Here is a 14,822-nt window from a genome sequence, read left to right on the forward strand (position 1 = left end):
TATCCCAAAAATGCTGTTTTCCTGGTTTTTTGGGGGGGCGGTGGCATGTATTTTGGCATTTGGATAAACATCAGGTACTTTTTGCCATGGGACGATTATATAGTTCATTGGTGCTACTTAAAACTTTAGTAGTAATTTGAAACATTTTTTTAATGGTTTTCGTCCAAAGTCCTTCATTACAATTGCCTTTTCGCTTCCTTTCCTTTGCATTATGATGGTAATATAATTTTTTAAAAAATCTCTTGCTTTGTTTATTACACAGGAAAACACAGAATTGCTCACAAACCTCATTCTAAACCAAAAACATTTGCTTTTGAGGCAAATCTTCAAGAAAATGGAACTGGCGAAAAATCCAGTGAGGACTTGAAATCAGAGGAAGACTTTTGGGCCAGACTAGATGAACTAGAGAGACAAGAAGAGATACTTGGTGAACTCGACAGGTATCTTAACAGTTGTTGGTTGGAGCATTCTGTTCAAAAGAAGAGAGAATTTGTAGGACTGAAGCTTGGATATTTATTGAGTCAAATTTTCCCACTTAATCAAGTCTGGGTTCTCAAACAGGGAAAGACATTGGTGATTTGTGTTTCCATTGTTGTCAAACATGCATGTTTTGAAAACTATCTCATGCATTGAAATTCTCTCCGAGTCTAGGACTGGCTACAGAATTCTGCTTAGCACTTAGAAACACTCTTCCTGGTCTTCCCTTTTTGGTGAACAAAGCCTGACCCAAATTTATAGTGCATTGCAATCCCTTATGCAGTGTTGCATTTTGTATATCTGACATTCTGTGATTATTATACCCACGGTCTCATTACTTTCTGCTTCTGCAACAGTTTCCATTTCCAATCACAGCAAATAGGAAGTTTCAAAGTTCTTTTCTTCATCTGGAAAACTTGAACTTCTGTAATCTTCCTTTGTTACAGGATGAGGTTGCTGCTTAAATAAAAACAAATTGACCAGCAAATACAGTAGATTTGGCTTGGGTACTGAGGTGCATAAACAGAAATATATACAGTGGTACCCCGCAAGACGAATGCCTCGCAAGACGAAAAACCCGCTAGATGAAAGGGTTTTCCGTTTTTCGATGCGCTTTGCAAGACGAATTTCCCTATGGGCTTGCTTCGCAAAACGAAAAAGTCTTGCGAGTCTTGCGATTTTTCCCCTCCCCCTTTTTCTAAGCTGCTAATAGCCTTTTAGCCGCTAAGCCGCTAAGCCTTTAATACCCACTAAACCGCTAATAGCGCTAAGCCGCTAATAGGGTTGCTTCGCAAGACGAAAAAACCGCTAGACGAAGAGACTCGCGGAACGGATTAATTTCGTCTTGCGAGGCACCACTGTATTTACTCATTTTAGTCACTTTGATAGCGAAAAAGGGAAATCCCAGGAAAATTGGGGAAGGGGGAGCAGGCAGCAAAATGGTAGGAGAACAAAATGCAATGTTATACTGCCTCCACTTTCCTGCTACAGCAGAAGGAGAGTAGAGACAATATAACAAGAGATTGAACATCAGCATTTGGAGCACCCAAATGAAGTTCCCAAGGAGTTGGGCATTAAACCCAAGTGTTGGGCATTAAACTTTTTCTCCACCCCCTTTACTTCCTGCTCCCCCACCCCAATTTTAATGACAGCAGAATGTAATCATTTAAGTAGTAAGTGCAGAATCTTCTGGCTGACACATATTTTCACCATAGACTTAAATTAGTTTTACAGTAATTCATTCTGCCGAGGGAACCATGGGATTTGTAATTTTGTGAAGCGGAGGACACTGAGAACATAGAGAATATAGGAAGCTCTGTTATACCAGGTCACATTATGTATCCAGTTACCACAGTATTGTCTACTCAGATTGAAAATGCCTCTCCAGGGGGTCATACGGAATTCTCTCCCATCTCTTGCTACTAAATCCTTTTAAATGGAGTTGCTAAGGATTTAACCAGGGGCCTTCTGTGTGCAAAGTGTATATTCTGCCACTGAGCCATGGTCACTCCTAAAGTTTCTCACCAAACAATTCCCGTGATTCTTTATAGGGAGAGAGGAATGACCGTTCAGGGCAAGTAAACTGTTATAACATAGTAGTGCAGGTAGAGCCTTTAACCATACTGGAATTCCAGGATTGAGTTTTCAACAACTTTCTAAAAGAAAACAAGATTTGCTTAGTTGTACTTAAAGCACAGTCAAATAAATTCAAAGCGCTGTGCCATAAAAGAGTTGAGATGAGTCTTGAGGATGAGATTGGATCACGCAGCAGCCAAAGTTCCAGAACCATCAGGTAGCTGGATTTAACTTGTATTAGAAAGTAATAAGAAGAAACTTGTGGGGGGGGGAGTGCCAAAATATATGTGGAGTAGGTAGGTTTTTTTGGGGGCAAACTTTTAAAAAACCTTCAGTAATTTTACTTAACATTTACTTAGCAAAATTTGTATACTGCTCGATTGTAATAAAACCTCATGAGATTTCCCCTCAAGCTAATAATTGGAAGTTTTTGGTGGTTTCTTGGTACATAGGAACAATTGGTGACACTGGAAATAATGGCATGTACGTTCCCATTGTTCACCACAGCAGCAGAGCATACTATTAGAAATCATAATTAGAAATCATAGCAAGTCTGTTAGTGGCTATGTGAAGCCTCTTCATTTTAGTAGAGTAAGCAGGGGAGCAACAAGAGAGAACTGTTGCCTCCATGTACTGCTTGTGACTGTCCCAGAGGCATCTGGTTGGCCAACATGGTAAACAGGAAACTGGGTATTATTTGTTTATTTGCTCTATTTTGCAGATTTATAAACCGTTTCACAGCCAGAACCTACTGAAGCAGTGTATAATAAGATAAAATGAGAGATAATGCAAAATATAGAAAGTCTAAAACAATAAAACCATTTCTACAATTGTACAGTTAATATTCCATAAAAAGACTCGGTCATGCTTCAGGGAACGCTATCTTAAGCCAAAAAAGAAAAGAAAAAAGTCTTTAGTATCTGCATAAGTAACAAGCTAAAAAAAGGTAAAGGTAAAGGACCCCTGACAGTTAAGTCCAGTCTACTTGTCAAATTTCAGCTTCTAACTGATTATAGAGGATCAGTGCTGCAACACTAAAAGTCCAGTTTCCAGTAAAAACCAAGTGTGCCTCTGGTGCATGTGCTACTCTTTGGTGTTATTTGTAAAAATAAGATAGTTGTCCATATCTTGCAAAAGAAGGGAAAGCCCTAAAAATATCCAAACATCAGCTAAATGCTTATTTTATGGCTTTGAACTGGAACTGAATTTCATCCTTCCCCATCCCCACTCTAGGGTCTCTGATGCTGTTGAGGCAAATGGAGAAGACACTTCCTCCTCTGAAGAAGAGAGAGAAGAAAAAAAGACAGATGTGAATATGGCCGATAGAAGGGAAGAACCTAATACTCAGGGCAACTTCCAGAAAAAAGTAACCAACTCAGAAGTGTTCCGAGATCAGCTTAATGGCCCAAATCATTATTGCAGTGATGATGATGAGGATGATTCAGCCATTGCTGAGCACGCCGTACCGACAATATATTTCTCTCATACTGTGGAACCTAAAAGGGTTTGTATTGCAAGGATTGTTGAATTCATATTATGGAGATTGTTATCAGTTTGTAATGCTTTTCCTGCGTAATATGCTGCTGCTTTTACATGTCGAGAGACCAGGCTTATTTAGGGTTCTACCTAATGTTGTATTCTCATGAAATGATTAGGTAAAAGGGGGGCTTTTGCATTTCTAATCTAAACTCTTTGCCTTCAAACTTAAAAAGATCACATGTGAAAAGAATATGGTATTAAAATCTACATGCTACCCAAAACTGCTTAAAATCTTGTTGGCTTTAGGTAAAATGGGGAATGGACTTAACCAGGACTTAACCAGGAATGTCCTTTCTGCTCAGGAGGCTTTGAGGGCAAGAAATGGGATTATGCCTCTTCATTTAAAAGATAAGGCAAACTTTGCTTTCTATCTGAAGAGGTTCCCTACCATGTTCAGGTCATTGGAAAGAGTAGTCAGAAGGACACCTAGGTACACCTAGGACCTGGTTTGATTGGATGTTGATGGAGTGTGATGGTAATGGTGTTTATTGCTTTGGCATCTAGAATGTAAACTCCAGGGTGAGCTAAAAGACTGAAGAAATCCCATTACTCCACCTTTTCTTTGGAGATGTTAGCCTAACTTATCCACATAAAGAGTTCAGGATAGAACAGTTTGCCCTCAGTGTTGGTGGAGGCAGGATCCCATCACTCATAGGCTATCCCCATGCCCGAGAAAAATTTTGTTGGTGCTACAACTCTTCTCTAAACCTCTGCAGATTTGCATTGGTATATCTCAAGAACCCTGGACACTCTCCTCTCTTCCTCCCATATTGCTGAGACGAGAACAGATCAGTGCTGAGGAGGTTTCCTCTGGTCTAATGTTTCCTTCCTACTCCATATATGATAATTAAGGAGAGTTGGGGAAGGTATATTGGAGCTGTTCTTTAAAAGGCTGGCTTTGTTCCCAGATTTAAATTGGAGGCAGAAAGTGAAATGAGAAGAGTTGCCTCTCCTGTTAGGACATCAGGTTTTCTGCCCCAGCCTTCTGACTGAGAAGAAGAGTTAACCTTTTGCTGCTTTCTCTCATAGCTGATGAACAACAATTTTGTTTAAATTTGGTTTAAGTTATAGCCCTGAATAGAATTAGTGTTTTGAAATTTATTTAGATTTTTCACTGTCACAGTGGATTTCCTTATGGCTAGCGGTGCACCTCAGGTCACCTTAAATCAAGGGTGCTCAGGGTTGTGTCTAGATTTTGCTATCTTGTGGTGTACTACAGCCTGCTGTGTCATCCAAACCCGGAAGTGTGGTTAAATGTAAGTATGGTTAGTTTAAACAAGCCAGCTTCAGAAACAATGGTTTGAAATTGGCTTGTTTGAAGTTACCCACGACAAATTGTGGTTAACCAAAAGACTAACCGCACTTCTGGGTCCACACATAACAAACCACTGTTAGCTGAAAACAGAATCAGAAGCTTCTAACCTCTCACAGCTATGCCAAAGAGGAGTGGATGGGTAGGAGCAAACAAGCCCAAGGCTTATGCAGGCAACACCAAACCACAGTTTAGCATTGCAGCCAAAACCACCCATGTATAGGGGGGTGCCATAGACCTTAATATTTTGTTTGTTCAGCTGATTAAAGAATGATATTTTGCTGTCTTTGCTTGATTAAAGTCTGATTATTTATGACTAATGTTTATTTCCGCCTCAGGTACGAATAAACACAGGAAAAAATACTACTTTGAAATTCAGTGAGAAGAAAGAAGAGGCAAAACGCAAGCGAAAGAATAGCAATGGCAATGGGCACTCAGCTACAGAACTGCCCAGCATCAAAACACCAGCAGACATTTATCGGTATGGCACCTGTAGCAAGAACAGTTTGGTGGGGTGTGATTCATTCTGCATAGTATAGCTCTAGAACAGTTGGTAATCTACCAAGAGCCAGAGGGTCACAGCTAATAATTAATCCTATTTAATTCCATGTAATTAATATAAATTATATAATGTATTCCTGAACCTTTTGTATGCCAAATTGCACCTGGTAGGAATATCTCACTTATTCTGTATTATTCATATTTGACAATTATTCAATTATTCAGTTAAATGGTTCCTTAAAAATGGCTTGGCCATTATGAAAATTGCAAAAACAATCAATTTGTGTTTCATTTTGCTGCTATACCTACTTAGGGCATTTAGCAGATATTGCTATTAATGTTTTCATATTGTTTTTAATTGCTACTGCTATTAATGTTTTCATATTGTTTTCATATCACTTCATATAAAAACAAAACATCTGTCTGTGAGTATATTAATGGAGAAATTCTCAGAGCTGAAAAATTTCCAAACTACTTTGGGGTGGCATGTTCCTTACTCTTCTAAAGTGATTTACTTTATTGGCAACCGATCATATCCATGGCAGAGCTACTGAGAAAACATCCCGTGACTTTACAGCAGCTTATGCTTTGCATGCCACAAGTTCCAGGTTCAGTATTCAATATCTCCTGTTAAAGCGGCCTTCTTCAAACAGATTGCTGACAGATGTTGCTGGATTACAAGTGCCATCATCCCTAACCATTGAGCATGCAGGCTGGGGCTGATGGGCGTTGTAGTCCAACAACATCTGGAGGACATCAGGCTGGGAAAGGCTGCATTAAGGGTTGGAGGTAGGTGATGCTTGGAAAAACCTTGAGACATTGAAGAGAAACTGCTAGCAAGAATATAGACAATACAGAACTAGGTGGACCCATGATCTCTCTCTGTCTCTGTATCTCACTCCACCCTCTGCCAAGCCCGTGAAGCTCACAAGTTTTTCAGATCTTCTTTCACTTAAATAACCGCACATTATTCTCTTGAGCGTGATAGATAATTTGAAGCCAAATCTGATTATTAAAAGCAAAAACAGTGTCACTTTATAAAAAGGTTCCTTCAGGTGGTGTCCAGTTTCATTTTGCAAAATACAAGTCTTTGTAAAGCTCTAATAAGGATGTTCACTCCTGAAGAAATGTGATAGGTATCCACTCAAAAGTGGCAGGGTAACAGTTGCGTTACTGAATGCGTTGCATCTTTTACAAGAATTCAGTAAGAAAGTTGACTAGGCAAAGTCATCATAATTAATTTGTACCAAAGACAGTGAAATTATTGTGAATTTGTCATGTGGTTCTCTGCCCCCCTTCTCACATAGTTTATTAAAGCTAACATTTTCCTTTTGCAGAGTCTTTGTTGATGTTGTGAATGGAGAGTATGTCCCTCGTAAATCAATTTTGAAGTCTCGAAGCCGTGAGAACAGTGTTTGTAGTGATACCAGTGAGAGCAGCACTGCTGAGTTTGATGACAGACGAGGAATTCTGCGGAGTGTGAGCTATGATGAAAGTACCTACAGTGATAACAGCGAAGGAATCTTAGTAGAGGAAGAAGAGGGGGAGCAGGAGCATCTTTCAAAAAAACCATCGCCATTATCAGGATTGTATGAGGTACAGAGAGAGGATTCTTTCATTTATTGTTTCTTTTTAGGAGAAAACATTAGGACAAATTAGAAACCTTATTAATGTTGATTTCATTTTTCGTAAATTGTCTTTTTAGCTGTCACCAGCCTATTCCTTGGGCAGAACAACAAAAATGTGCATTCCTTCATCTACAGGCACACTATTCTCTTTCTGACTAAGACATGCCAGGGGCATTTCACAAAGGCAGCCTTTCCCCCATGTCAGTCTGATTAGAGCACAGGTGCCTCTGTCAGTGCTCTTTCCTAAGTCAGGTAAACCATTTATAAAACACTCTCTTGTGAACCTTGGCACTTCCATCCTAGATGCATTTACTGGGAAGTAACCGCCACCATTTCAGTAGAAGTACATTTTCTTAGGATTTAGTTGAGATTTCCTCCTCAGCTAGAAAGAAACTGGAGAGTTCTGCACTCTCTCTTGCCTTGTTCTCGAGGGCAAATGGATCAAAGGGGCCAGAAAAAAAGGGATACTCTGGCAGCAGAGTAAGTTGCCCACCTCTAATAGCAGCACAAGGAGCGGAGGCATACAGACTTTTTCATTGGGAGAGGCACATAATCACAACAAAAGAGAGGGTTTAGATTAGGCCTTGCTTCCTATGAGTGATCAATGGAAATCTGTGATTTAGCATTTTGTTCACATCTTGCCTACTACATGAAGAGCCATGCTGGATTAGGCTAAAATGACCAGCTGATCCAGGGACCCCTTTCCTGGAGCGGATAGCCAGATGCCTCCAGATAAGTTAACATAAGGCACAATTCCCCAATGTACTTCGCAGTCTTCCTGCATTAAAAAATATATTGAGCTTGTCTGCCACTTTCTATAAAATTTTACTTAACTGTTGTGATGATGTTGACAGGGGGGAAACATGTCAACACGCAAAATAGTTTGTAGTTCGTACACCAGGTGTCAGCTTGAAGCAGTTAAAGGAGGCACAATATGAAACCTTGAAAGTGCAATATGATTGAAATGTTGACAGTCCCCAGATCTGCAAAGTTTTATCAGTTGTGGAGCTGAAATTTACTATTGCATCATCTGTTTTTATGTTCTTGAAGACCATTTTTTTTCTTACTCCAAAACATACATAGAGTATGAATATCTCTCCTTAGAACACTAGCACTCCTTCTGGTTTTCTTTTGAGGAAGCTAGACAGTTTTCTTTTGCAGGGAGTTGCTGTTGGTTTGGTGGAGTTTTTTCTGTATTTTTGACTAAAAGAGAAAGTGACGGTAATACACTTTGTAACCTATAAGCTTATTTTCAAGGTTTCCTTTCCTTGTAGGCTTTCTCGGGGACTGTTGTCGAGAAGGAGCCTTTGTCTCCTGCTTCAGCACCACACCCAGTAATCGCTCACCCTGCCCTGCCTACCATTCTGGAGCGAAAATCTGAGGAAGTTCTTTCTGAAGCTTCAGAAGAAACTACAAAGAGGGTTTCAAAATTCAAAGCTGCCAGAATGCAACAGAAAACCTAGTTTCTGCTTAGACAATGGAAGTTTAAAACGGCAGGCTGCATTGATTTGATACTGTTCATGTTTAGACCTCTGTTGATGATATTTCTAAAAAAAAAAAAAAAATCGGTGAAAAAACACTTCAAAATTCTTCTTATTTTCTTAATATCCCTGTATGCAGTCAGCACCTTTGTATATGTTTGCCTTACGATAACAGCACTTGGAATAATTTTCAAAAGAATAATCTTCATAAGGCTGTGTGTGTGTGTGTGTGTGTGTGTGTTTAAACCTAAATACAGGCAGTTTTGTACCAGATGTGATGTTCTACATACCATATGGGTCGTTTGAAAGAAACTTTGCAACTTTCAAATAGAGCCAACAATTATATTTCATGACTTGCTTTAGCGTTTAAGACTTGCTCATATCCCCCATTGTTTTGTAGGGTTTGCTTTTAGGTGTCTGTGCTGACGAATCATTTCTTTCCTACTAGCATAAAACCTCTGATAACTTGTATAAACTCTATGAAACAGAACGCTGTGTTCGCGTACTTTGCAGGGATGTTTCTTTGATGGAAAAAATGGTATTTTGTAAAATTACACTTTTCAAGTAAAAGAAAAAGAAAAAATCTGAAATGTTGAAAGTATTCTCCTTTGGGTTATTATATACAGTGGAGTTGAAACATTTTCTCAGTTCCAAATTCCTTGAGCATGTTCTCTGACCTTTCCAATACAGAGCCCTTTACTCTCTTTTCTTTTCTTTGTGTATGAAACACCTATTAACGTCAATGGAAATTACGTGCTCATGGGGAGAAGAGCTTAACCCTAAACTAAAGGAGGTTTAGCCCCAAAGAGATCCTCCCCTTCCATTGTGCATTCAAAAATGTGATTCTGTTGTCGTGGGCTGTTCCAGGAAGCAATCGACCCTGTGCCGTTATTGTTCAGAGTTTGCAACTTGAATACAAGACACAGCATGGACATGTAATCAAAAGGAAGCAGTCTATCAGGCCAGTCCTCCAGCTGCACACTGTGGCAGCATCCTGCCTGCAGCAAATGGCACTAGGTCGGGTTGCAGGATTTTAGTCCACTTACCCTTCTAAGAACGAGCAAATGTTTCATTAGTTCCCTATTGCCATCCAAACACAAATCAATGAGCTGGCTGCAATATCCATACAAGACCACCTGCTTCAGTTCTTTCATGAACTGAGAAGCAACCAGATCAGGTCCACAAGGGGACTTCCCTCTCAGCTTTCAAAACCAAGGCCTATACAGTATGTCTTGCAGGAGCAGCAGCCTAGGCAAACTGGTGGGAGTAATAATTTGTGTAGTGTTAGTTGCCCTGACAGCTGTGGGCCTAGCTATGAGTCCAATAAATAAACAAAATGAAAGCAAAATAGCAAATTATCTTTCTCCCCTTTCAGCTTGGTTCACTTTTCCATGTTACACTTGTTCCCACGTTCTCTTTGCAAAGCTAATACTGAGCAAGTGTTGAGCAGAAGCAGCTTCCATTGTGGCCCCAGCACACAAGAGATGCCCTGAACCTTTGTCTTTAGAGAAGGGGAAATCAACTTTCAGGAATTTAGTCAAGGTAGGCAAAGGGAATCGCTGCAGCTCAGTTGTCAAGCACACTTTTCGTGCAGAAAGTCCCAGGTCCAATCCCTGGCACCTTCACCTAAATGGATTAGGTGGTGGGAAAGACCTTTGCCCAAGAACCTGGAATGCTGCATGCAGCTAATCAGAATAAGATGGAGAAATAGTTTGATCTGACCCGACACCAGGCAATTTCCTGTGTTCCTAAATAATCTTGGACCGGCCCTACCACTGGGCAGAGTGGGGTTACTGTTTCAAGCAGCTGATATTGGGTGTCATGAAACAGCAGCAAACTGTTTAGCTGTTCTGATTTTTTTAATTGTATTTTATTATTGGAGAGGAGCTTGCGTCAGGTGACAAAACAGTATGACTAGCCTTGAGTACCATTTTCCATGACCATTGGGAGAGGGACACACACCATTTGTTGCTCTGCCTCAGGTGGTAAAATGTCTTCAGCAGCCAATACCCCATTCATTTACTCCAATTTGCTTATGTACTAAACAACCTTTACAGTGCAGCAAAAGTTGAGTGTTCTGTTGTATTTGTAAAACAGGGTGCTTCTGGTTCTCAGAGGGGAGCCTGACTACTAAGAAGGCTTCTGCTTGTCTGTTAGTTACAGAACTCAGCCAAACATGGAAAGCTTGAGGACTGGCGAGTTATAGATTGGAATTCAATCTGTTCATATGCATGTCAATATCAATCTGGACTGGTGGCCATTATGTGTTATGTTCTATAGGATAAGAGGCAAGTCATTAAAGCAAGGAACCATCTGCAAATCTTACTGGACAGTTGGTGTGGTTTAATGTCTAGAGCAGCGGTTGTCAACCTGGTCCCTACTGCTGACTAGTGGACGTTTCAGGATTCTAGGTGGGTGGTAGGGGGTTCTATGGCACAAGCTGAATCCTTCCAAAGAACACTGGTGGGTGGTAAGGAAATTTTACCATTAAGAAAGATGCATTAGTGGGCGGTAGGTATAAAAAGGTTGACTACCCCTGGGTTAGAGTGTTGGGGTGGGATTTAGGGAAATGAAGTTCAAATTGCCATTACATCTTTTGGGGGCGGGATAGAGGCTACAGACAGACTAATTAGTCAGTATTTCTCAGTTCAGATTGAAGTTGGTTTTGGGGGAAATGCATCAAAATGCAGTATTCCATGAGAAACTGTAAGAGAGACATGGATTATAGCTAACATGTATACTCCATTTCCCCAAATAGCGATGGGAGCACACTAGATGCAGAGTAAATAGCAGCCTGTACACAGCCCTGGTCTCCCTTAACCAAACCAACTTTATAGGGTTGTTGGTAAGGCAAAATAGCTCTCAGAGCTCTTTGGAAGAAAGGCTGTGTACAGATGTCATGAGTCCTTTTATTTCTTATTTATTTATGTAAAATATTTACAGGCTTCCTTTTAGGGGCATTTCTTCCCAAAGCAGCACGCATAAACGGCAGATAGATAAATCAAGATGATATACTTTACTATGAGAAAGCCACTCTGATCTCATCATAAGTCAGTTAAACTCTCAGGGAAAGACAGCATTTTAAAGAATAAGTTTTTTGAGGCTCACTTGAAAGTCTGTAAGGCAGGGAAGCAAGTGTAATCCAATCAAAAGGGGGTTCTGTAACAGCAGGGCACCCCCTAAAAAGGCCCTGGTGTGTGTTTTTTGCTCACCACCCTAATTGACCTTACTGGAAGAAATGCAAGCAGGATCTCTGAAGCAGATCTCATTGTGTGGGCAAGATAATACAATGAAAAAGAGCCATTCACAATGCTAATATCAGTCTATCAGGTCAGAGGAGGGAAATCCTGCACTGCTTCTAATTTTTACATTGACTACTATGTGATTTTTGTGTGGCCAGCTGGCCAGCGTAGGTGCAGAAGTCATACAATGCTTTTCTGGAATATTGGTGTCCCCTCCCAAACTGGAAAGTTTGGTGTGTGTGAGAGGGGGTGTTCTTTGGGACCTAAGCTTGCAAATACACACACTATAATTGGATATCGCAAACCTCATTGGAGGTGTTAATCATTAGCTTGATACATGCTGAAATGTAGATTTTATGGCTCTAAAGCATATTGCGTTAGTACTAAAATAAGCCATCAATGCCAGTCCACCCTCTATTCACGGCTAAATATTTAAAGGAGGTTATTTATAGCTTCCTTAATGAATTCTTGGCTAAACAAAATGAAATTATGTCCTAGAAAAGTAGGAGCTATTTTGTAACCAGAACAGTGCATCTATAAAATATAGTGCTATGAATATGTATTTTAAATAACAAAGGGGTTGAAGATCTAATCTAATCTACCAGAGCTGGTTAATTAGAGAAAATGGGCCCCAATCTTAACTATGCTTACATGCTGTAAATCCCATTGGCTTGCCTGGAGAACAATTGCTGTGTGTGCATCCTTTTCCTCTTCCCTCCAGCCGCCCCCCCTCCCCGACCCTGCTGCTTTCCATGGTTGGCAATCTCTAGCCCTGGATACCATGTTGCAGGCAAGTAACAGGCTCATTGTGGATGTTTGATGGACACTAGCTATGATGAATTGCTCTGCCTCTGCAGTCAGAGGCTGCAATGCTTCTGAATGCCAGTTTCTGGAAACCACAGATGGGGAGTGTGCTCTTGTGCTTGGGTCCTGCTTGTGGGTTTCCCATTGGGTCATGTGGTTGGCCACTGTGAGAACAGGTGCTGGACTAGGTGGGCCATTGGCCTGATCTTTTTACAGTCAGGTACCAGCAGTAAGGGGGACGCAGGTGGTGCTGTGGGTTAAACCACAGAGCCTAGGACTTGCTGATCAGAAGGTCAGCGGTTTGAATCCCCATGACAGGGTGAGCTCCCGTTGCTCAGCCCCTGCTCCTGCCAACCTAGCAGTTCGAAAACACGTCAAAGTGCAAGTAGATAAATAGGTACCGCTCCGGCGGGAAGGTAAACGGCATTTCCGTGTGTTGCTCTGGTTCGCCAGAAGCGGCTTAGTCATTCTGGCCACATGACCCGGAAGCTGTACGCCAGCTCCCTCTGCCAATAAAACGAGATGAGCGCCGCAACTGCAGAGTCGGTCACGACTGGACCTAAGGTCAGGGGTCCCTTTACCTTTAGCTTTACCAGCAGTAAGGGGGTATCAGCAGATTTGGAGGAAGGCCACTCACATGAAATAAAGCAAAAGGGCACAAACATCCCTCCCGTTTCAAATAGTATAATGTGGATGTGCTCCTTCTTGCCCTCTCCTGTCATCTTGCCCCTGCTGTCCCCTCCTCCTCTGCCCTAGATTGCTTCCTCCTCTTTTTCCAGGGTCCCAGGCAGTGGGCACCAACTTCATGGGCTGTCCGTGATCGGCATTATCTTTGGAGGAAAGTTAGCTTTTCAGAAGCACGAGCCCTCTTGGGACTGTACGGCAGATAGGGGTTGCGTGGTTGCCTTGCTCCCTCGCAGCAGATATTTCCTGTCTGCAGAAAGCTAACATAAGGGGAAGGGGCTCTAGCTTCTTTTTCTCCCTCACATGCTACCTTTCTAGGTGCACAGTTTGTTGGGTGGTTGATGTTGTTTTTAAACGTGGTGGGGGCATTAAAACACGCAACCCCCACCCACAGTCTGAAGTGACATAACTGTAGGAGCAGTGTATCAGGTGTTAATGTGTAGTTCTGCTTTTGTTTCTCCAAAAGGAGCTTCTAATAATAGGTGTAACCAGGGGCAACAACAACAAAAATGAGCAACCTAAACCCCTTGATAGGAATCAAAATCTGTGATACGAGGAACTGATAAAATTTGTCTCTATGTATGAGCAGAATGGAAGAATCTTGACACTGAAATACTTTCAGTAGCACCCTTAAGAAATAAATATAGTTTGGTCTTGGAAGGACACTGAACTTTGGCACAGGGCCTAACTCTTCCCTACACTCAGAAATCCTTGGTATTGCAAAATAAGTATTTGTATTTATAGTTGTATTTTTTTGGTATTCTTAATATTTTATACTACTCTATGATTTTCAGTGTGTATCCCACCTTCCTCCTGAATGAAACTAGGGCTGCACGTACATAAATTATAAAACTTTCATTGAAAGAAAATTGCTCTAAAAACATGGATCAGGGGGTTGCCAGGAACAGTGTCACTCAACCATCAAGTGTCTGGGTACTATGATACATATAAAATAAGTACTTTTACTTATGTAAAATAAAATGGAAAAGATTGCCTTTTGAGTAAACCTAACTAGAGAATTGCTGAGGGTGCCCTCCTGTTGAGGGAACATTTCTTCCAACTATTAGGCACAGCTACCCAATTTGGCTTCCATTGTATGTGTGCTTTAACCTAGATTAGTGCCTACAAGTAATCTCTAGATCTGTGAATATAAAAACTGGCTAGTGTCTCCATTCCCCCCCTTTTTTTTTTTACCTACAAGGGAACCTGTGTGTTTGTCTAAAGTTGGAGACAACTGGGTAAAAACTGGATTTTATATTTAAAAAAGAAAAAGTTGGGGAGCCAACCGTTGTATAGTTCTTCACCACAGAAGTCCTAGGTGCAGCTCTTAACCCGCATAGCACCCAATAAAGCCTAATCGCCTGCTGCCTCCACCCACATTCCACCTTAAGGCTGTGACTAAATGTAGATTTCTGAAAACCTTCATGCCATTTCCTCCATACTCTTCCTCAACCCTCTGGAGCAGCTTTACATGGGACAAGAATCTCGAGTGAGGCGAGTGCATTGAATAATGGGGTGCTCCACCTTGCATGAGCAGTAGTTCTTCCCACTAAGTCAGGGGTGGGAAATCCCCTCTTTT

General features: G+C 41.1%; 1 protein-coding gene across 2 annotated transcripts in view; it reads left to right on the plus strand.

Moving 5' to 3' along the window:
* URI1 (URI1 prefoldin like chaperone) overlaps window positions 1–9,103 on the plus strand; it is a 44,824-nt gene extending 35,721 nt beyond the window's left edge. For both annotated transcript variants that reach the window (XM_081201223.1, XM_081201224.1), the window contains 5 exons: window positions 263–440; window positions 3,286–3,556; window positions 5,242–5,384; window positions 6,742–7,000; window positions 8,307–9,103. In XM_081201223.1, coding sequence (XP_081057349.1) covers window positions 263–440; window positions 3,286–3,556; window positions 5,242–5,384; window positions 6,742–7,000; window positions 8,307–8,495 — 1,040 coding nt within the window. In that variant the 3' untranslated portion in view covers window positions 8,496–9,103. The remainder of the gene's footprint in view (window positions 1–262; window positions 441–3,285; window positions 3,557–5,241; window positions 5,385–6,741; window positions 7,001–8,306) is intronic.
* The last annotated feature ends 5,719 nt before the right edge of the window (window positions 9,104–14,822 follow it).

Source organism: Podarcis bocagei (genome assembly GCF_964188305.1).
Source record: "Podarcis bocagei genome assembly, chromosome: 7".
Classification (NCBI taxonomy): domain Eukaryota; kingdom Metazoa; phylum Chordata; class Lepidosauria; order Squamata; family Lacertidae; genus Podarcis; species Podarcis bocagei.